Consider the following 24421-nt stretch of genomic DNA (forward strand, 5'->3'; position numbering starts at 1 on the left):
TAATAGATTACATATTTAATTTGCATAAACCTTTACACTGATATATAAGTACCTTGTAACTTTAATTTATATAACAAATTGCTTAGCAGTATAGCTTACTGAGGCTCCAAATGTTTTAACTTCTGTTTTCTTAATCTCATTGTTCATATAAAAAAATTCACTCCCATGAAACATGCTTTTGTTTATATTCCTTTTCAATTTATTATTATATTATCCAAGAACTTCTTAAATATTTGGCCACGTCGATATTTGTATTATATTTTGTAGTTGATATAAAATTAAAATCAAGGCATACCTTGAGGTGGACAAAGTGTATAACTCTAAAAGACCCATTAAGAAAGTAATCCAATTGGACTCAAATACTCTAGAAGTGATAATAACTGATAAAAAATAATATATTTCATGTCTTTATGAATTGTATGAGACCCTTTTTTGTTTAACTCTATTATAATTTTTTACATAATTAAATATTTTCATAAATAAAAAGTATGTATTTTTTTAATTTTTATTATATTAGGACTTATTTTTTTATTGCACCACCCTATAAAATGTCAGCAGATAAAGTTATAATATGGGAAAGAAAAACGCAAACAATTATAGTAGGATGGGACATAATTTATGGGGGCATTTTGATTTTCTTTCTCTCTTTACTCCCACCCAATTTTTATCCTTAAATGGGTTCCACAACTTACTTTATAATTATTAATATTTTTTAATAAATTAAATAATTTTTTCTACTTTTCACTCCAATGGTAAAACTCACTTTTTATCCTTAAATGGGTCCCACACGTTTTATACATTTTATAACATTATTTAAATAAGTGTGGTTAAATGTCTATTTTTAATATCGTTTATTCAAATAAGCATTGCTAAATATCTACTTTATATTTAACGGCACTTATTCAAACAAACGTTGTAAGTCTATACTTTTAACAATACGCCGTTAAATGTCTACTTTTAACGACGTTTTTTTCAAACAAGCCATTAAATGTCTAATTTTAACCTCACTTTTTCAACCCATCACTCTTAAATGTCTATTTTATATTTTTAACAGCGCTCGCTCAAACGAGTACCGTTAAATGTCATTATATGTGAATCTTAAGAAAATAAAGTTGTTATACTTTCTTTTCCTTTTCAATTTTAGTTAATATGTTTTTCTCTTTCTTTTTCTTCCTTTTTAATTATTTTAAGGGCTCTGTGGAAATTAGAATCGTGCTATAATTAGAGAATGATTATCTATTTACACACAAGAACATATCACTTTTAGTGGTACCAAAATTTATGGATGATCCTTATTTTGTTAAGGACTATTACTGAAGATACTCTTATACTCTTACTGGGACAAATAGAACTTTATTAAATTTAAAAATTGTAGCTACCAGATATTTATTTATTTCACATGTTATAATTTTCATCTACCATGAATCCTTAGTTATGGGAGAGTATTCATATTCACATACAACACAACTCTGTAGTTGGGGCCATCATCATCATCTAGAAAACAAACTTAATCAATAGACTGGTTATTTGAACACTATGGATTTTTCGGATAAAATCCATTTTCTAACAACTTTTGGTCATCATACTATATGTCATAGAATCTTAGGTCAAAAAAAATAATTTAATTAAAACACTCAATAATTTAATAAATTTTTAACAAATCATATTGCATTGCACATAGAATAGCACACACTTGCCGGTTTGAACTTTTCTCAAACTTTTGACCAATGAAAAATAAACTTTTCTTTCTATCCAACATCTCAATTAGGAACACCAGATCTCAAATAACTAGGTTTGAATTTTCAACTACTACTTAGGGTTAGTTTAAGAGTTGAATTTTGGAGGGGGAAAAATGGAAATGGAAGACTTAAAAGCCAAAAATATATATGTGAGATGATTCTCAAGCATTTTTTTTCCCTCCATTCCCTTCCAAAATCCAACTTTCAAATTATCCTTTAGGGAATAACCCATGAAGCGGGATCAATTGCTCACATAACAAGCCTTTTCATTAAAAAGATGCAAACAAGAATTTACGAAAATGATTCTTTTCTTATATATATACAACTCCTAAGAATTGAAATTGGGCATTCTGACATGAATTCAAAAGATTTGGCTATCCATGGATTAGTTAGAAAGATTTGGATTGGTTTTTTTTAATCTCTTTGCTTCAACTAAATTGGTATATGGCATAAAAAGTTCTATGATGTTGTAACATTGTATTTGTATTGATATTTATTATTTCGTTTATTACATGTTTAATATAATATTACAAAATTGTAGGGTCAGCCATCAAGATTGGAATTCATTTGAATTACTTTTTCTAGTGTATCAACTTGTGGTAGAGCTCTACAATAAACCAGAAGATTTGGAATAAGGAGATCATTGAGAGTTATATCAATCAATTCATAAAAATGCAAATTTAGGAAGAAATCATAGAAGTGAGGGCAACAACACTCACCCAGACATATATTTATTATGAGCTTGATAGCCATAAACTTATATTAACAAACAAAATGGCCCTTCAAGCATCAAAGAATGAGATATAGACTATCAATTGTTTCCTTTTCTAACTTGTTACCACGGTCAATCTCTTCTTAAATTACAGAAGGTTCATATGGGGCAATCACTCTTTTTATCACTTCAGCTTTGATAATTCTGTATGGTTCACAAATATATATTTGCATGCTATGATACACTCATGGTAAAGTAACAATCTTCCTGAGCTAGGAAGAACTCTGATGTTATAGCTCCTAGAAAGTGGCACTCCACAAAGCATTCTCACCTTCTCCACATCTCTTATGTACTTCTTTAATTCTTTCAGCAGATCTGCAAATCCCACTGCAACTCCAATCAAATGAAGCAACACAAATGTTGCCTGCCTGAGCCTTCCATTCACAATCTACAAGAATATCCCATCCAATAATCGTTCATAAGCAAATAATTTTGGTCATATAAGTCAGTTAAAGAATTTCATATAATGTATATGTTTAATAAAAGAAATTCACCTGGAGGAGTGCCACAACAAAGTCTCCGATCGTCTATGTGCTCCACATCAAGTCCAATGAACCAAGACCCTAGTGAGACGTCTTCATTGGCATACTTGTGAAGAAGATGTCTGAGACAAATATATACACACATGGAAAAGAGCACCATATTAGCAACGTAGAATATACATACACACATGGAAACATAAATCTAGATTTATGCAGTCTCTTCACTTGCGAGGATAAGACTATATAAATCTAATATATAATATACATATGCCCCATTAGATTAGAGTCACGCATACTAGACTACCCTTATAATGAATTCATTTTCCCTCTCCTAAGTGAGATGAAACAACACTTACTGATTCATTGCAATGTATGAGGCGAGATCGTTTGAAATGGCATACAACTGTCCTGTGGCATGACGGAAGTACCTATTTCCTGACTCACCAAACTTCCAATGTTCTGGTTCATGGTACCTCACCCCTCTATGCAACAAAGTAGACGTGTAAGAAGCTATAAGTGAAGGAGTTTTAACTCTTTTATTCATAAAATCAAAGATAAAAGAAAATTATGTCTCACTTTTGATATAGAACAGGTCCAGATTTCATGCATCCGATGTATATTCTAGGTTTTGATCGATGTCTAGCTAGAGTTTCTCCCAATGTTGCTGAAACAAAATTAATACCATAGTAAGACCCAAAGTTTTCATATAAACTCATGTTTGGCATGTTGTAGGTTAATATTTTCAACATCCAAAGGCAAGTTAATTGCACAACATAAAATTCTCATTCTTATATATATAAGGTTAAAGATTATGAAGACTATCGTAAAACTTTTAATACCTATATTTACATGAACATCATCATCAACTTTGACATAGAAATCAGCATCCCACAAATTCACTGCAGTGGCAAAGTATGTTTTTGTCTTTGCTGACAACTCAAGGTATCCTTCCACATGATTCTGCATAAATGTAGTATTTACCATATCAAACAATTATTAGAAGAAGGAATAAACAATGAATGAAAATGATCATATGTGTGTTAAATTACCAGCCTCAAGAAATCTCCATGCTTTCTGTCCTCTGCCTCAATGGCTCTGTCTAAAATACCCCCTGATGTAGCACTTAATAAGGAGAAAATAAAAAGTCAAATTTATAATTCATTGATATAATTATGAGCAATAACTAACAATGAACTTCATCAATGATTATATTTTATAGAAACTAAAAAACTAGACCAAATCATTAATAGGGAAATACAGAATGTACATTAAAATAAAGGTATTATAAAATTGTCAATTGTGTAGCCAAATCATTGAAAGGGAAATAACTTAGCTACCTGTGTCCAATTACAAAGCGCATGATAATTCCCTTCTCTTCCTCTAACTTCTTTCTTTTGTCACCTATTTACATTGTTATCAAAAGAACCTCAGTGTCAAACCATAACCAAAAAGTAGATAGAATGACATCAAAACCATAAAGAAAAGATCAAATTATGAACCTTGTGGCATCCAGGTTGCACGAACTGAGTCTCTTCTCTTCCGACTGCTAAATGCAGTATTAATACCTACCACCATGAGGTACTTTCTCTTACCGAATGATTCAGTTATTCTTAAATCTTCTGGAATAGGAGCACCACTTCTTATAGACTCTTGAGTTGTCCTTGCAGCAGCTAACTCCATCTCTAAATATGAAATAGTCTTGTCCAAAGTTCTACATTCAATACATCCTCATAACTTCAGCATGCAAAGTAACAAAAATAATTAGACTTTGAATTGAACATCATATAACTTACTCCTTGGAATTTTGACTCTTGGAAGCTTCCTTATATGTGTCTTTCGTTTCGCGCTTCATTTCCATATCTTGCAACTGAAAAACAGAGACCAATAGACATAAATAAAGAGTTTCAAATTGGGTAATGTTTTCTTTTACTCCCGAGATTTTACACCTTCTTATACATGATGTGTAAATTTTTGGCTAACCTTGTCAAAGTCTATTATTAATAAGTTGGGAACATGTTGCTATTTGGATTTGTTAATCAATATTTTACACATCCTTAACTTTAGGTGAGGGGTGGGGAATGGGGATGACAAAATTGTTTCATATGAAAAACATAGAAAAGGTTCATGTTTCTTGCATAACTACATATAGTTATTGAAACTAATAAAATACAGAAAATAAAACTTCAGCTTACAATTCTAGAATTACAACCCTCTGAAACTACACTCAAATTTTCACCTTCCGGAGCTGTTGGTCGTGCTAGTCCTTTAGGCTCGGGAATAGTCCACATCCTGTTATGGACATTAAAATTTCTCATTAGAAAAAATACCACAATAACTATCTTAGCAATTTCATGGCAATATTTTCCACATTTAATCTTATACACTAAAGTATGCATTTAAAAAAGAATCAACCCTTTATAGTACCAATATGGATTAATTCCTTAGTTCCTAACTTATAGGATGGGAATACCCTTAATAGTACAAAAAAGATAAACCCACCACCATATAATTTGGAGTGTTGGACTACAAACAAGGTAAAAATAAATACAACTGTTTTTCGAGGTTTTATAGGCTAGTTAGTCCTAAACTTGGGCCTTTGCACTTTAGTTACAACTACCATAATATAAACTGAGTGGCAGTTAGCATTAACAGTAAATTTCCACTTTTTACTTCACAAACATCATATAAACTTGTAGACAGATTCATCACAACCAGTAGTAAGAACTGGTCCCGGAATTGAATATTTTGGCAGATATTGCAGATGCATAAAACTGCTTGGACCAGAACCCAGAGTGGACTTGTAAATAAGAGTGAAGTAGAGGGTAAGGATGCAATCTAAAACATAAAATTGGGAGCACATCTACTATCCTATAAGTTGCATCGGTGCATCTACCATGAATCCATGATTAATTGGAAAAATATTTCGAAGTTAAAAAATTAGTAATTATTTAACCAATCATAATATACATAGTAATACAATTTGTGGACAGTACCTATAAAATTGGCATTGTTTAGAAAACATTCAGGCAAATTGAATTCAGATCTAATCCACTACTTCTATGAGCTTTTGAGGAACATAATATTGTTGAGAAAAGTATATAGCCAAGTTAATGAATTAATCACTTGAAAAAGTAAAACCCATTAATTAATTTAAGTAATTAATTATAGAAACATCAGGTATCATTAAGATCCAACAACGCTGATTTGAAGATAAAAAAGCTCAGAATATATAGAAATCCTTGGAAAATTTATAGCTTGGACTTGTTTCAAAGCACAATGAATCAAAAACTGAAATTCCAAGAAGTAATCATCATTAATAAATAATAAAAAATGTGAAATTATAAGAGAACATAACATGAGATGATGAGATATAAAAATCCATAGAAAAATCATGAACCTGCTAGTGAAGAACATCCCAGCACAGAAGCTTCCTAAGCAAAGCAAAAGTGCCCATCTCTGAGATATAAAGCTTCTAGAAGCACCCTCTCCTCTGCTTTTCAAACTCATTATTTTTTAATTCTCTTTTGGCCTCTCTTATATAAATTAAACTTAGCACATCAATATTCAAACCCCATATGCAATAACAGGTTTCATGAACTAGAAAGAAGGAAACTTGAAAGTAAAATGGTTCTTTGAAAGAAGAAGAATAATAAGATATGGTGAGGACAGATAGAGTTGAGAGAGACAGAGAGATGCTATGTTTTTAATATAACACAATTGTGGTTTGTTTGTGTGTTGCTTTCTTTTCTTTAAGGTATGTGTTATGAGTTTGTGTTATTTTCTTTTTGGCTGTGTCTTTGAAGGTATGGTATGGGACGTTGAACAGAAGTGAAGAGACTTCTTAACCAACAGCTTTTATATTACCGAACAGTCCCTCTCCTGCAACATTACTTTCTTTAATCCTCATAAACTATAAAGTTTGTAATAGTTTATGATTTGTTTATTGAAATGTGAAGTTAATGTTAGATATAAGAGAAGAAGTGAAAAAGTTTATAAATAAAAACTCATAAAACTTATATTTTAATATTTTAGATTAAGATCTAATGTCTACTTATATGCTTCACTTAACTCATGCCAGAAATGCTTCTTTCACTTGAGGGATGTTGAAATATTAAGCGTACATGGTTAATTTTCTAATCTCTTCAAACAAAATCAACTTCTTAATTTTATTACATAGGTTGGTGATATTTATTTTTTAAATTCAAGTTGTGATTATTGTCGATGTTGTGATACAGATTATTGTGAATTGTTGTGATTGTGAATTGTTGTGCGTGGTCAATATCACTCATTTGATAAAATTAATAATTTATTCTAATATAAACAGTTATTGCTTTGGAGTTAAATCTCATGCACTCATTTCATGTTTTTTAATTACATGTATCGTAAATGAATATATATTTTTGCATTTGTGACAGCATGATTACACTCTCAGCAAAAGCTACTCTTAGGAATTAAATATTGACTTCTGACTTTCTATTATATCTGAGGTGAGAATTCAACAAGCATCCCTTATTGGTCCACTCATTTCGTTTTTTATTTCCATGCTACTTCTTTGTATTTTTTATTTAATTGTTTTTCTAAAAGAAAATTGATATTTATTTTATAAAAAATGAAAAAATAAATTGAATTGTTATTATATTCTTTTACTATATACTAGCCAATGAATTATAACAATAGATTGATTCATCAAGAGAAATATTTGGAACAAAAATTCTCACAATCTAGCGTATATGGCATGAATTAATATACTGGAATTTTGTTAATATACTACATGGTGAAAATAATAATGTAATGACCATTTATAAAATTCTTCTTTGTAGATATGTGTTTTTTTCATCTTTAATGTTTTATCCCTCGCCTCCCTTTAAATTTAAAGTTTAATACCTTATTATTTAAAAATCATTTGTTAAATTTATACATCCAATGAAAGTATATCACCTATTTATTCCTGTCTTCATGTCACATTGCACCAAAAGTTATTTTCTATATTTAGGATTATCCTTTTTAATTAGATTAGGATACAATTGAGACAACTAAAATGAGATATGTGATCTCTTGCTATCCTAGTAAAACATGGAAGTTACAAATCTTGCTGTTTTTGTCGGTGAGCATTGGGGCACGTGAACATGTTTGAGCACTGTACAACGTGGAACCTTCTCGTTGTACGAAACCCCTTCGTCGGCATTTGTCACGTTACTTTAATCCGTTTTTCGTGGAATAAGAATGCATGTCAGAGTGCACTAACCATGTATTTAGATTTTTTATTTTTATTTTTTTGTCAAATTGCATAAATCTAATGTGGATTCATTAAATCTCAATCCTTATTTATATTCAATCATATAGAATTATGTACTTTAATAAAAAATATACTTTAGAGACTCTTAATTAAAATATCTCATTTGGTACATTATTTTGATTGGGAGTAGAGGAAAATGAGAAGACTAAAATATAAGCATTACAACTATCCTGTAGTTGGGTTGGAAAAGGATTAAGTTTATCAAAAGTTAAGACTTAAGTTATTCAATGTGGTAAAATTAGAACAAAAATGACAGCTTTGGCCAAATCATAAAACTATGAAACAACGGGCGTTAGTTCAAGTGGTACTTGTTTGATTCCCCTTAAGCAAGAATCCGGGTTCGAGTCTTGTGGATGAAAAAATGTCCGTTGGGAGAGTTAACCCCACTTACCTGTGGATGTGCCCGACTCGGACAGGATTGCCTTCAGTGCGATGATACATGTGGGAAACCAAAAAAACAATCATAAAACTATGAGAACAAAAAGTACATCCAAACCAATTAGTTAATATTATATTTATTTCCTTTTTATTTTTATTTTAAAAATTTCAGCAAAAAGTTAAGATTTAAAAGATTCAATGTGGTAAAATTAAAGCAAGAGGACTATTCTCCCGATCTATTGTAGGAGGGTGAGTCAAGTTGGGGCTTGGCTCGGGGTTTTTGGGTGCGAGGGGATGCCCGAGTTTGCACGAGAAGTCATGAGTAGTTTCTTTTGAGTTATGTTTGTGTCTCGAGTTGTGTATATCTCTCCTGTGTTGTGAGGAGAGGAGTCCCTATTTATAGTTGATGTTGATAAAGAGTCTCTTGTTAGATGTTGTTGGCATGCCCGACCATCCGAGCTTGTCGGCCTATTTTTGACAGAGCATGAGGTTGCTTTATGCGTGTCAGATGGCTTGGTGAGGGCATACTTTGTGCATAGTTGACTTATAGCGTGTGATAGGTTGTGATAGCTCCAGTATAGGTCTGCATTTCCCGTAGAGCATAAGGTTAGGTTAGAGTTACAGACAACGTGTAGTAGGTGTTGGCAGCACGTCAGGTAGGTGATGGCGCATGCCCTTGTACTAGCCTAAGGTGGCGTCCGAGTGACAGTACAGTTTTCCTAATGATTTAGGGATTCACCAAGTGTTCGAGCTCGACCACTATTGTGTTATCCAGACCGGTCAAGGAGACTCCATCTGACCGTCGTGGAACAAGGACTAATTTCATCAAATCGTGAGACCAGGGAGGCCAAAAATGCATTTAGACCCGTATTTAATTTGCGTCATTTTCAGTTTTAATACCACTGAAAATATTGATGATTACATGTTGATGCTAATATAATAGGATGTGGATAATTCGTAGAGATGCATGTGATGCAAAGCATGAAACCACGTTAAAAGGGCATGGTCGGGTAGGAACTCCACGTGTTTGAGTAACTCAAATTAGTTTTTTAGTTCAGCTTTTACATGTTAAATCTATCATAGGATTTATGTACATTATAGTTTCGTGTCAGCTGCACATGCATATGGCACAAAAAACATATATTCCAGTTTATCATCATGGCTCGCAACAGATTTGGGAGAAGAAAAATCCAACATGTGTTGGAATTGTGGTTGTCTACTTTCTAGCCCTTTCTGGTGTGAGTTTTTAAATATCAATAAAGTAATGGTTAACATTTTACTTATGATTAATTTTAGGAAGATTATATTTGTTATTACATAATAGGTGTTGCATATACCATCGATTCGTACCAACAAGATTTTGGTGCAAGTGTAACTAAATGGTACATTTGTTGTAGTGACACTACCTCTAAAAATAATGCATGTTGCATCAGTAGGCATTGAGGGAAACAATGACATCATATATTAACTCTTGATTAGTTAGAGTGACTTAAAATCTCAGTGTACGTTAGATGAATATAATTTTTCACTTGTTTATTTTGCACTCAACATTTTTTCATTGAACATTAGGTAATATGGAAAATATATTTCTTTAAATGAACTTGCACCCGAAGATAAAAAGATGAAATGGAAGAGTAGCTATATTGTAGAAGAAGAAAGATTTGTTATCCTGAATTTTGTCACGTTCAATACTAATGAAGCAAAAATAATAACAATAATAAATATTTAAAAAATTTAATTAGCATAACATATTTTTATTTATATGAAATGAGATTTCAGACAAAGAATTTATATCCAGTATGGAAATGTCTTTAGTGGATGGTTACTTGTAATAAGATTCTTCTGTCACTTTTTAACGCACTTCTGACATTACACTGCCCTTACTTCTTTCTTGAAGCAAGCCATTGCACTAGGCGAGACCAACTATAGCCTTGGTCAAATGCCTTGCTCTTACGTTCTCATTAAAGACCAAGGATTCTTTTGCCATTCATATTCCATTCTTTTTTTTTTGTACCATGGTGGTAATGAAATTTAAATATGTGATTTCATCATAAATTATCTTATAGCACTAGTTCCATCTTATTAGCCTAGTATCATGAGTATACCATTCAGTTATAGTGTTATACTAATGGAATTTAAACACAAAAAATGAATTGGAAAGAAAAAAAAGTATTCTCTCTTCCTATGAAAGTGTCCAGTTTTGAACAAACAAAGGCCACCACTAACTACTCTGTAGTTATAATGACAATTTTTTGGCAAATGGGCTTATGATATGAGCATGATTGTCCCGGTTGCTTTAATCAAATTGTACTTTTTATTATTTAATGATGTAAAAATTGGTACAATTAGACTATTAAATTGTAAATTGTACTTTTTGTTACATCTACTCTCTATTTTTCATGTCTTTTGATGTTTAAGGTTATTTACACAATTTAAGAAATTATTTAATGAAGTAAAAATTGGTACAATTAGACTAAAAAATTTCATTTAACCTACTTTCTAAACTAAAATAAAAAGAAATAGAGAAATAAGGGATGAAAACATTAAATAAGAGTATAATTATAAAATAAAGTATAAATGTCTGAGTTTATAAAATATCAAAAAAAGCACTACCACGTACAACCATGAAAAAGTAATTTTTGTTGTTACAATGCTACTACCTTAAAATTTCCTTAAGCAATTTAGGACCCACAAAATTTACTTACCCACGGACTTTTTTCAGATTTGCTAATTATGCTGAAAGTCAAAGAAGTTTAAATTGGACTGGTTTAGCAGTTTAACATGTTAGCATTCGTAAATCGAACACCAAAGAGGTATATATCCATATAGATAGTTCTTTACTTTTTAGCTTTATGCATAGCATAATAGGATTAATTAGTTCAACTAAATAAATCAAGCTACCCAAAATAATAACAAAAATGGAAATCCTTAAATTGCATAAATATTTCTTACTTCTTTATTCCCCAACCCCACTCTCATACTGTCCATCTCCCAAATGTAGAATTTCTTTAATTACAATTTGAATGTAAAATTACTAGAAATATAAAGCACCTTGCTTGACCATGCGAATTTCTTGACATAGTTTTCCCTATAAACAAACAAGGGAACACCCATCGTTCAGTTTAAAAGATATAATTTTGTACTTAATTAGTAGAATTTCATATCTCTACACTTCAGTTTATTTTTTTTACACGAATAATAAGATAAGTTGGTAAAGTGGTTATAGTAGATAGTAGGAATGAAGTGATAAGGATTCCAGTCTAACATTTTTTTTATAAAAAATAAGATATTTTATAGATATTAAACTTTCTATCATAGATGTGTGTAAAGGTTAACCAATAAAGTGTTGGTCTAGTGGTGTAAGACTCTGTTAGATGCTCGGGATGATCAAAAAGTCAAAGATTCAATTCCTGAGAGTGACATGGGATGAACAATCATATACATCAAAAAGGGTTAGTTTCTTACCCCTTCCTAGTACCAAAAAACGTGTGTGGAGGTAAGTGTGTGACCCAAGTCCTCACGACATTGGACCTTTCATAAAATGCCACAATTGGACGCCCTTTTCAAGTGGCCAACTCTTTAATCCACTGCTGTCTGTCTGCTACACATAATGTAACTGTTTTAATAATTAGATAAATGTTAATATATATTGTACTTCTAATGATATATACTTACTCTTAAAACATTATTTCTCCCTTTTAATATAAGATTTTTACTTTTATGTAAATCTCATACTAGTTTTATATCTTATTATATGGTAGACGTGTTGGGTCGTATAATTTTTAAAATTTATTGTATTCCCATATCTGAGGTAAGTAGCATGTAATTTTTTTTGTTAACTGTAGCAGAATTCAGCAAGATCTTTTGGTAAATGTTTAGGATTTTAGCATATTATTTATTGAAAAAAATCGTTATGGATTTATTTTTTGTGTTTTTCTTGTCCTGGTCTATTTTGCATTTTGTCTCAAAATAGAAAATTTGTGGATAGGTGTTCGATGGGTCTGACAATGATATTGCCTGGCTACATAGGAATTTCCATATATAGTTAATCTGTTTGATACTTCAAAGGTGAGCTATTCATGCTGCAACCATGTTACTTACCAATGTACCATACTGAATTTTCTACTCATGCATGACAGTGATTGGAACTGAAAGCTTTTGTTTTATCAATGTGAATGGATTCAGTTATTCCATGAGAAAGTTAAAACACATCTTAATTCTCCATTCTATGAAAATTTACTAATTCAGATTTACTTACTAATTAAAAGAATTGGATTTTCCTAGAATAGATAGTTAAGATATGAAGTAAGTTTTTTAACTTAATTTTAAAGTAAATGGATTCTCTCTCTTTATCAATTTGTGTTCATGTAATGCAGGCATGGCATGTCAGGTGCTATCAAAACCACAGAAACACTTGCTTATTTACTCTTTCTGCACTGTGACTACAAATAAATAATTAAAGGTTTAATCTGATCATGCTTGATCTCTCCTTCATTTGACGAGTTTATTGACTATCTTCAACAAAATTGTAGCCTTAACTCCAGTATTTAGCATGAAAGTTTTTAGGAAAATTTTAATGCCTAAAAACACATTTATATCATGAAGAATTATATAGTGGAATAGTTCACATAATAAATGTCTTATGATTTTTTAGTGGTCAGAATTTAAATTAACATTTTGGTTCTCCTGCTGAAGAGATTTATAAATAATCATACATTAGAAAGTTCGCCTTCTCCACTGATTCACAAGTACGCATCTGAGGAATGATAGGGGTCAGGGAAAGGGTAGACCCCCGATTACACAGGTGTATTCTAGGAGGAAGAAAAGAATAACTAACTAGCTATAAATAGTAGTTAGGTTGTGTAATAACTCACTTTTTGAGATTCTGGAAATTGGACTGATTCAGGAATCAGTTAGGCGGTTACTTTTTCTCTCTTGTATTCTTCTATCTTGTATACACATTTTCTGGAAATATTATACTTCTTCCGATCAAGATCACATTGATCTTGTTTCGATTTCTTTTCAATTTCTATTTCTCATTTGATTCTGAACCAGTGTTTATCACTGGTATCAGAGCACCGATTCTGGTGCCCTGTAATTCCACGAGAAACCGCTGCTGATGATGACGAGGAGCATGGCGAGGAGTAACGATGATTGGGAACAGGAGAAGGAGGAAATGCGAGCCAGATTTGATGTGAATGACGCGAGAATGAGAAAGACGGAGGATCTCTTGGCGGCAATCGCGGCGAAATTAGGTATTTCCTCGGAGGAGCATGGCGGCGATGAAGGTAGTGAATTCGGCGGTGGCGATAGAGCCGACTCGTCGCGGCGAAGTAACGAGCAGTGGAGGCGACTGGAAATGCCAGTATTCGTCGGGGAAGATGCGTTCGGTTGGACACGCAGACTGGAAAGGTATTTCTCTCTGAAACGCGTGAATGAAAATGAGAAAATGCAGGCCACGGTTTTAGCTTTGGAAGGGAAGGCCATGAGTTGGTTCCAATGGTGGGAGAAATGTAATCCAAATCCGTCTTGGGAGGGATTCAAGATAGCAGTGATTCGGAGGTTTCAACCGTCGATGATACAAAATCCTTTCGAGTTACTACTCTCGGTAAAACAGACCGGAACGGTAGAAGATTATGTGGAAGAGTTTGAGAAATATGTAGGGGCTCTTCGGGAGATTGATCAAGAGTTTGCCAAGGGCATCTTTTTGAATGGATTACGAGAAGAGGTACAAGCCGAAGTAAGGTTGTTTGAGCTTCAAACTCTTACGGCAGTAATACAGAAGGCGATTATGATTGAACAGAAGAATATAATCGTTAACAAGAAAGGAGCCACTTCTTACTCTAGAACAACCGGTTTTCAAAGGAATAACTCCTTTAATAAAGTGGTAACAGTGGACACTAAGGGTTCCACGGGAAGGAATTATGATGTCAGTACATCCAGTGGTGACAAAAGCAGTGTTGGATCGGCGAATGTAATGGAGGCAAGTCGGGCCAGGGGAGGGGGATTCAAACAGCTGTCCGGGGCAGAGATGCGGGAAAAAAGAGAGAAGGGCTTATGTTTCCGGTGTGATGAACCCTATCACCGGGACCATCGGTGTAAGAATAAGCAATTAAAAATGCTTATTCTAGAAGAAGATGAAGACAGTGAAGGGGAGGGACAGGAAGAACCAAGAATGGAGGAATTCTCGGCATTGCAACTCTCCCTGTGTTCCATGGCAGGGTTGACGTCTGCAAAGTCTTGGAAGGTGGCAGGCAAGGTGGAAGCAGAGGGGGTGGTAGTGCTCATTGATTGTGGGGCCTCCCATAGTTTTCTTTCCCAAGATTTGGTTCAGCGATTGCATTTGGAAATAGAAGACACTCCCACTTATGTTGTAGAAGTGGGTGATGGCCACAGAATTCGGGGTAAGGGGAAGTGTTCCGGGGTGAAATTGTATGTACAGGAGTTGGAGGTGGTTCAGGAGTTCTTTCTTTTCGGACTAAAAGGTGTGGATGTAGTCCTCGGGTTAGATTGGCTGGCTAGCTTGGGAGAGGTGAAAGCCGATTTTGGCTGGTTGGAGTTAACATTGAAAAAAGGGGGAGCGGTTTACAAAATTCGAGGGGATCCGGCTTTGACGAAAACACTGCTGTCTTTTGGTGCCATGATGCAGGTGCTTAAGGAAGAAGGGGAAGGACTGGTCTTGCATTATGAGGACACGGAGGAGCCCAGAATTCGGGATCAACCGATTCTGTCCTTGGTGGAGGACGTGTTGCAGGATTTCGCGGAGGTTTTTGTTGATCCGCAAGGTCTTCCACCGAAACGAAGACATGATCACGCCATTCATCTAAAGGAGGGGGCAGAGATTCCAAACATCCGTCCTTACAAATACCCCCACTATCAAAAGACCGAAATTGAGAGGTTGGTGACAGAAATGCTACAGGCTGGAGTTATAAGACCCAGTATAAGCCCCTATGCTAGTCCGATTATCTTGGTAAAGAAGAAGGATGGAGGCTGGAGGTTTTGTGTAGATTACCGGTCTCTAAACAAGGTGACAATTCCTAATAAATTTCCTATTCCCATCATCGAGGAGTTGTTGGATGAATTAGGGGGTGCTCATATTTTTTCCAAGTTGGATCTAAAGTCGGGGTACCATCAGATCCGGATGCGGGAGGAGGATGTAGAAAAGACGGCTTTCCGAACACACGAAGGGCACTACGAGTTCCTGGTAATGCCTTTCGGTCTCACTAATGCACCTTCCACTTTTCAGGCTCTCATGAATGAGGTGCTCAAACCTTTTTTACGGAGGTTCGTATTGGTTTTCTTCGATGATATCTTAGTTTTCAGCACTGACATAATTTCTCATGTGGGGCATTTACGGCAAGTGTTGGAGCTTATGCAGAAGCATAGTCTCAAAGCCAACCGGAAGAAGTGCATGTTCGGGCAGAGGAGGTTGGAGTATTTGGGGCACATTATTTCCGGGGAGGGGGTGGAGGCTGACCAAGCCAAGGTGGAGGCGATGAGTTCTTGGCCCATTCCGAAAGATATCAAGGGGTTGAGGGGTTTCCTCGGTCTCACCGGATATTATAGGAGGTTTGTCCGTGACTATGGTAAAATGGCCAAACCTCTCACCGATTTGTTGAAAAAAGATGCTTTTAAATGGAGTACCCAGGCCACGGAAGCTTTTGAAGAATTAAAGAGAGCCATGACTGATTTACCTCTTTTGGCGGTACCAGATTTTTCGCAGGTATTCACGGTGGAAACTGACGCCTCTAGCAAAGGGTTGGGAGCAGTGTTAATGCAGTCGGGTAGACCGTTAGCCTTCTGGAGTCAAGGTTTGTCGGTGAGAGCCCAACAGAAATCAGTTTATGAGAGGGAATTGATGGCGTTAGTGCAGGCAGTGCAGAGGTGGAGACATTATTTGCTAGGAAGACACTTCATCATTAAAACAGATCAGCGGAGCTTAAAATTTCTTAATGACCAGAGGCTATTCACGGCGGAACAGTTTAAGTGGGCTGTGAAGTTGATAGGGATGGACTTTGAGATACAGTTCAAACCGGGTCGGGAAAATGCGGTTGCTGATGCCCTGTCCCGAAGAGAAATGTACGTTGCTGTTTCTGTGGTGTCCTTAGCAGATACTGAAATGTGGACACAAGAGGTGGAACAAGATCCGAAGTGGAAACAGGTGATACAGGATTTGATCATAGCGCCTCACTCTCATGCCGGATTTGAGTTTAAAAAAGGATTATTGTTGTATAAAGGGAAGTTAGTAATTTCCAGCCAATCAACCCGCATCCCTTTGATACTAAAGGAGTGCCATGAGACTCCTATGGGCGGACATTCGGGGTTTTTCAGGACTTACAAACGGGTGGCCAGTTGTTTGTTCTGGAACGGCATGAAAAAAGACATTAAGACGTTTGTGGCGGAATGTGATGTCTGTCAGAGGCAGAAGTATTCTACACTGACCCCGGGAGGATTGTTGCAACCTCTCCCGATTCCATCACAGGTTTGGATGGATATTTCGATGGATTTTGTGGGAGGTTTACCTAGAGTTGGAGGGAAGGATACGATATTCGTGGTGGTGGATCGATTGACGAAGTATGCCCACTTTTATGCTCTCGGACACCCTTATACGGCTAAGGAGGTAGCCACGGTGTTTGTCCATGAGGTGGTCAAGTTGCATGGTTTCCCGTCTTCCATAGTGTCCGACCGGGATCCTATCTTTTTAAGCACATTCTGGAAGGAGTTGTTCAGGTTGGCGGGTACGCAGCTGAAACTTAGTACTTCCTATCACCCGCAAACCGATGGACAAACAGAAGTGGTCAACCGGTGCCTTGAAAATTACCTTCGGTGCTTTGTGGGTCCTAAACCCTCCAGTAGAAATATTTTTATTGTTACCAGTATTCTCAATCTGCATTTGATTCCTAAATCAAGTTGCTATCCTGTACTTATCTGTGTTTGAGGCATTATAATTATTGCTGGTACCAGTTTGAGGCGTTACTATTGCTACTACCTGTATTTAGCAAGCTGCAGTCCTGTGTTTAGCTTTATTTAGCTGTGTCCAAGGCTTTATTATTGTTGATATTGCTGCTACCTACAATTTTGACCAGGGTGGTATCGATTAAGTGGTTGCCATTAAGAAATATGTTAATGTCTATTGTAGAATAGTTCCTTTATTCTTTATTATTCAAGTCAAGCCAAATAGGCCCTACTCCCTAGGCTACATGTGTGACACTCTTGTAGTATTGTATCCTGTATTGTCTTGTACTCTTTTTTGGTACCACCAAGGGTAACCCCTCACCTTTTCGAGTAAGGAATTAATCCCTTTCGGGGTTCGTGGTTGCCCCTCCCAACAAGTGTCGCTCCCAGGTATCGAACACTCAACCTTGGGGATCCAGTAGGGCCTTACACTATTAGACCAACATCTTGTACTCTTTTGACTAATGAATAACGGAGACACATATTTCAAAACATGGTGGCAGACTCTATTATGATGTTAGGCCAGCAGCATATGTTAATTCTTGCAAACTTCATGCTCTATATGTTCCCACATCAATTAAGTATATGAATAATGATAGGGGTCAGGGGAAGGGTAGACCCCCGATTACACAGGTGTATTCTAGGAGGAAGAAAAGAATAACTAACTAGCTATAAATAGTAGTTAGGTTGTGTAATAACTCACTTTTTGAGATTCTGGAAATTGGACTGATTCAGGAATCAGTTAGGCGGTTACTTTTTCTCTCTTGTATTCTTCTATCTTGTATACACATTTTCTGGAAATATTATACTTCTTCCGATCAAGATCACATTGATCTTGTTTCGATTTCTTTTCAATTTCTATTTCTCATTTGATTCTGAACCAGTGTTTATCAGTACGCATCTGAGGAATGATTCATATTGGATTAGCGATTTGCTTAAAATATTGGTACATTACTTATTAATGATGTAGGCTTTAGTAGGAGGACATCAATGAATATAACTAGCAAAACCTTTCTCTTTAGGGACTTTAGGATTTGCTGATAAAAAAAAGGAGGACTCAAGTTAGCAAACCCTCTGCGTTAAGTCCGGAAACAAAGTCCCTTTAGCAGAAATGGTAGAATATGCACGAAAAGATGCACACTATTTGTTGTACATTGCTAACTGTTTGAACATTTACCTCAAACAACTGGACAGTGGTAAGCCTTCTTGTCTGATATTGTAAGGAACTAAAGAATTAGAAACAAAAATTTGTCTGACATGTATATTAAATTTTATTAAGGAGACTGAAACTTTGAAAACTTACCATGTTCAAGATTTCTTTCCCCTACTTTATATTCCTTCCGAGGGTCCAAAAGAGTGTGCATAGAGAAATAAGCAGGTTAGTTTTACCCTGTCCCTGAGATGTGCAAGATCTGCAACAATAAATATTTTACCTTTTTGATAGGATAACTTTGATGAATGAGCTTAATAAATGTTTCAGGTTATAAAATACACGAATTTGGATAACCGACATGACACTAAAACGTTTCATTTCATTTTCATCTTTTTCAAGACTCAACTAGCAGAGGAACCCTAAATTTCAATAACCGAGGACAAGCCTTTCCTCTTTCAAGAACGGGGGATCTTGGTTGTCATTCTCAATACCCACAGATACGTATTAAGTACTTTATTTATATCCATAGATTAATTTGAAACTACAGTCCCGTATTGTGCATGATAATATGATTGTTCTAAATTACATCGATTAGTATAGGCGTATAGCTAAAAGGAGATTTTAATATACAGCATACACAATATTTCATTTAATAAGGTCACTTCATCTTTGTGTCTAAAGCTATTCCTCTAATCATTGTGCTTCTGTCTAGCATAAATATAAGTCTTAAGTTACAAAAATTCCGTATATGCCAAGAACCCTCTTGTATATGATGTGAGGATAAAAACTGTACCCAAGAAGTTACAAAGTCATACCATGATACCAGTCAGTGAAAAGCATTACCATAGTAAAACCAATTACAGTGACAATAGTTGTGACTTGTGGTCAATGCCGTTGAAGATGTATGTCCCGGAAATTGGTACAAATTGCCTTGTTATTAGCTGCAAAAAAACAACAACAAAAGTAATGTGATCCCAAATCAAAGATTCATTTAATTGTGCATTCATATTTAAATGCACAATTCAAATGCTTTAGTCAATACATGACTTTTAAGTTTGGAAACAATTGACAGTTCTCCGGAATGGATTCTATTCAATCAATTGACAGTTCTCCGGAATGGATTCTATTCAATCCTTCTGAGCGTGGCCATGTCTTTCTATGCTACTACTTTATTCCAGACCACAGGATGATTATTCTGTGCAAATGTTCAGTATAAAAAACTGATAAGGTAAGCTTCCCTTAATCATACAGTTGTACTCTTCCTCCAGGCTCCAAGTATAAAATATAAAATACTAATTATGCTTAAATTCAAAGCATTTCTACATTGGCTCCCTCCCTTTATACCCCCATTTTTTCTCTAATAATTGTCAACAGTATATTTATCTTTACATGCATCATTCCAAACCAGTTTACGAGTAATACCCAATTCCATGGCATAGCTTCCTCCCTTACATTAATCCATTAGAAGTTTGAATTAACAATCTAACAAACTCTTGAACCTCATTCTTTAAAAGGATTTTAGTTGATGTACTGTCATCATAATATCTTATATGTACTATTAATTTTGCACCCTGTGTTTAGTTTTTTATGAAAATCAAAACAAATTTATTATATTGTGATGTCATTGCCCACAAATGTAAATGTTGAGTACTATTTTAGTCAATGAACATGATTTATGATAGAGCTTATAACGTCCTTCAATTCATGTAGTCGACCCCACCTAGTGGGATTAAGGCTTGGTTGTTGTTGTTGGTTTGTATAGATGGGAAAGGGTAACCTGATCAATAATAGACCCAGGCCAGGGTCCTGGAAATTGAGGATTAACCAGGTATGGGGACAGTGATCTGCCACCAACATGGATTTGGGTTTGGATACTTGATACTTGTCAAAGACCTGGTCCATATTCATCAGGTAAAGATTGTTTATGTTTCATGCATAAAGGAACAGATCAGAAATTTAATGAAGAAGAAAAGGCTTCACTGACCCCTCTGGGCCCTAGGGGCAAGAGGCGTGAGTCCTTTCAAAAGATGAGAAAGTGCAACAATGACCAAGTTTAGTTAACTTTTTATACACATGGAATCTGCTGTTTAAAGTCTTTTAACTTATCATAGCTTGAGTTTTGTACTAACTCTAAGTGAAAGAACTGAGACAACAGGCCTATAAAATTCATATAAATAGATAAGCTTAGAACCAAATAAGCCCACAAAATAAAAGCTTGCAAAGAAACTATTCAAGATGAGCTAGAATTGCATACCTTGATCACTTCTTGTGATGCAATTCCTCCAACCAAAGCAGCAACAGCATGAAGCTCTGCAGCACCAAATCGACACATCTCATTAATAAGGTCTTCAGCTAAAGTGGCACCATTGCATCCCAAGTCACTAAGTAGGCCAATAGCTGTGCTTTTTAATCTAGGTATATCCTCATCCATTGCACTGCAAAACAATGACCATATTATAACCAAAAAACATCAATAACACTATAAAACAGAGGAGCATACTAACATCTTCAGCAGTATGAAACATTACCTGTCAAACTCTCCAGGAAAACTGTTGTAATTGGCAACAAACCGGTCAACAGCACGAACCAAAATATAAATTCCCACAGCGATGCTGCCACACATATAAACCGGAAACCAACATTTCAGCAAGAGAAATCCTTCTCCACAGATTAATTCTTGAAATAAATATCATCCAGAAGCACTAGTTATAAAATGGATATAACCTGTAATCCTCATCAGTTAGGAGCTTCTGTAACTCAGGTAGGTTTGGAGAATTAAATTCATCTTCAATCAGACGGTACCTGCAAACCTACAAAATAAAGATTAGTAACTATACAAAAGACTTTAGAGTTTAGACATCTCTAGTCCTTCAATTGCTCTAATATTCAACAAGCAGAAGATTGGAAATACTGATCATTAACAGAACAAGAAAAATATTAGTAATAGTACTCTACTATTACTTAAGAGAGCTAAGGGCAATTTTCAATCCATTTTTTCAGTCCCAAAAATTCAAAAGCTAAGTAATATTTTTTATTGTTCATTAACGTGCTCCATTTTCTGCATTTTCCTCCACCAACTTCATTATTTTCACTTTCCAAATAAATTTTAAATAAAAATTCATTTATTTAATACATGTTCAGTCACTTTGCTACGGTTCCTAGTGATACTAAAGTAGCACTTGTGTACTATTACACCATTATATCAGCTTTAACTTTCTACACCATTAATTAGGTCCAAAATTCATTTGCATTATGAAAAGGTTGGTGTTTTTCTAAATATAAAATCAGAACCTTACTAAAGTTCAATGACAAAACTGCACTCTGGATGAATGAAAATTACTAAAAGGGTGAATGAAAATTGCACTCTGGAAAAATTATGTAGGTTATAAATAAGCCTCACTTTATTTAAAAGAAAAGACTTGAGAATGCCAAGTAAAAAAAGACAGCAAGTGTACAGGATGAGTAACTCCGCAAGGAATATTGAGGTTGTACATGATGTTTGCACTTCTGCAGAATCAGGGACTTCATAAAAATTGCAATTTGGTGAAAAAAGATGTTAGAACTGGTATTAATCACGAAAAGAAAGAGTAGAAAGATTGAAGAAAGAATGTATCCAAGATCAATTTGATCTTGAATCTATGAAATTGTATCCAACCGAATTGCTCCAATTCAGTTATTCCACATTTACAAAATGTCAAAAACTATTATTACAAGCTTTCCCTTCTCTATTTATACAACTAATACACTAGTCTAACTAACTAGTAAGGATATTCTAGAAGTTCCCTCTTTATTTAATTCAAACAACTATCAACAACAACCCTCTTTTCTACTACCCTATACCTACCCTATCAATACCCCGCCTTAAAAGAACCACCTTGTCCTCAAGGAAAAAATCGGGAAAGTTCTCCTGAATCCAGGTTGTTGATTCCCAGAGAATTCCGTTGCCAAAAATCTCCTCAACATTGACATATGTGGTATCAGCTTGTTCGCCGACTTGTTTCATCAACCCGATTTCATCATAGCTTTTATCACCCGGGCTCATTAAAAACCTGAAATTCTCAATTGTAATTTCATTATCAAATCTAGGACTGTACAGAAAAGTGTTGAAGAGCCAGGGAGATTTCCTTGCATAAGGTGATTCAAGGTTTTTCCTGAAAGGCGTTGAACCAAATATGTTACTAGCTTCAAAACCACCATAATTTCTGGTTTGATACCCATAATTCTCCCCTGGAGTTGATGAACTGACAGATTGTACACAAGTAACAACAACTGAAAGTCTTTCATGCTCCTTTGCATGAACAGAAGGAGAGTTAACACTTGAGCATGGATTTTCATATGATAATTTCAAAGGGATGCTCTGATTCGTAGCTTCTTCCAAACTCTTATTCTCCATTTGATTTTTTTGTTCTATCAACAAAACTTTTTGTATAATTTTAGATAAGGAATGTAAATCATACAATTTTACCTCTGCTTGTAGTTCCTCCTTGAGCCCATTCAAGAATACTCCTTTCACAAATTCTTGATCTATAACCCTCAAGGTCCCACTGTACTTCTCGAATTCCTCCACAAACTCCTCTATCGGACCTGTTTGTTTGAGAGATAACAACTATTCGAACAGATTCTGAATCATAGATGATTGAAATCGACGAATCACGGTGATCTTGAACCCTTCCCAATTGGGTCTCAGGTTACACTTCTCCCACCACTGGTACCAACTCAATGCCTTCCCCTCAAGAGCCATAATGGTCGCTTGCATCTTCTCATTTTTCGACAATTCTTTCAATTGAAAGTACCTTTCCAATCGGTGAGTCCAGACGAATGCGTCATCGCTAGTAAAAATCGGAATCTCCCACTTCTGCCATTTCTCTCGCTGGTGCGTGTAACACCGCGAATTTTACGATTTCGAATTATAAGATTTTATTAATATTTTTATTAATTATATATTCGAAAATGAATTTCTGGGCAATTTCGGTAAAGAATTAGACGAAACTCTAGTTGAGTTTTAGTCTTGTAATTTTATTTACTATTTTGTGGTAAATTTTGGTAATTTTCGGAGACAGTCGATTCTGAACCACTGTCGGGGCTGAAATCCACCCGGTACGACTCAAAAAGTGGTTTTTAAGTTCCGTAACTCGGAATCGAATTCCGATCGCACCGTTGGCTTCGTAATTTCATTTCGAGTCAATATAGACCCTGAATAATAGACCCTGAGCTGGTCCATATCTATTTTCTAAATATTTTTCACTCGGAATGCCGAAATTCGAAATTTTAATCGGATATTACGATCGGACGATTTATAATATCCGATCGGGTATTAGCCGATAATACTCAAGCATGTTTATCGCACGTGTCCGCGAAGTGGTCGTTTCGCATTGGGATGCGAGATTTACCTTTCCATAAAGCAAACCTCACATCACTTTAGCAAATCACTCAATCTCACCATTAGCCACCCTAGGAGATCTTCATGATTGCCTAGGAGGGAAATCTGTCTCCCCTTAAGCACTCCACACTTCTCCCACACTCTTCATTTGCAAAGTTTTCTAAGAGAAGGTAAAATCTCTCTTCACTTTTCTCTCATTCTCTCATTTGTTTCTTCCATTTTCAATCTTTGATCTCTCAACATTCAACCAATGGATGTTGATGAGA

At 35.0% G+C, this 24421-nt stretch overlaps 1 protein-coding gene and 1 long non-coding RNA gene across 2 annotated transcripts; both read right to left on the reverse strand.

The window, feature by feature from the left end:
* Positions 1-2430: 2430 nt before the first annotated feature.
* Positions 2431-6841, reverse strand: LOC109337884 (probable beta-1,3-galactosyltransferase 2). The gene is made up of 11 exons (XM_019574964.1): positions 6391-6841; positions 5186-5282; positions 4787-4860; positions 4493-4704; positions 4331-4394; positions 4043-4115; positions 3833-3953; positions 3570-3657; positions 3350-3475; positions 3006-3115; positions 2431-2899 (listed from the first exon to the last, which is right to left on the reverse strand). The coding sequence occupies exons 1-11, from the start codon at positions 6498-6500 to the stop codon at positions 2751-2753; spliced, it is 1224 nt and encodes a 407-aa protein (XP_019430509.1). The 5' UTR covers positions 6501-6841; the 3' UTR covers positions 2431-2750.
* Positions 6842-19392: 12551 nt separating this feature from the next.
* LOC109337885 lies at positions 19393-21593 on the reverse strand. The gene is made up of 4 exons (XR_002106490.1): positions 21500-21593; positions 21304-21387; positions 21030-21210; positions 19393-19716 (listed from the first exon to the last, which is right to left on the reverse strand). It is a non-coding gene; the product is annotated as an uncharacterized LOC109337885 (long non-coding RNA).
* Positions 21594-24421: the final 2828 nt, after the last annotated feature.

This window comes from Lupinus angustifolius, unplaced genomic scaffold (genome assembly GCF_001865875.1).
Source record: "Lupinus angustifolius cultivar Tanjil unplaced genomic scaffold, LupAngTanjil_v1.0 Scaffold_15_12, whole genome shotgun sequence".
Classification (NCBI taxonomy): domain Eukaryota; kingdom Viridiplantae; phylum Streptophyta; class Magnoliopsida; order Fabales; family Fabaceae; genus Lupinus; species Lupinus angustifolius.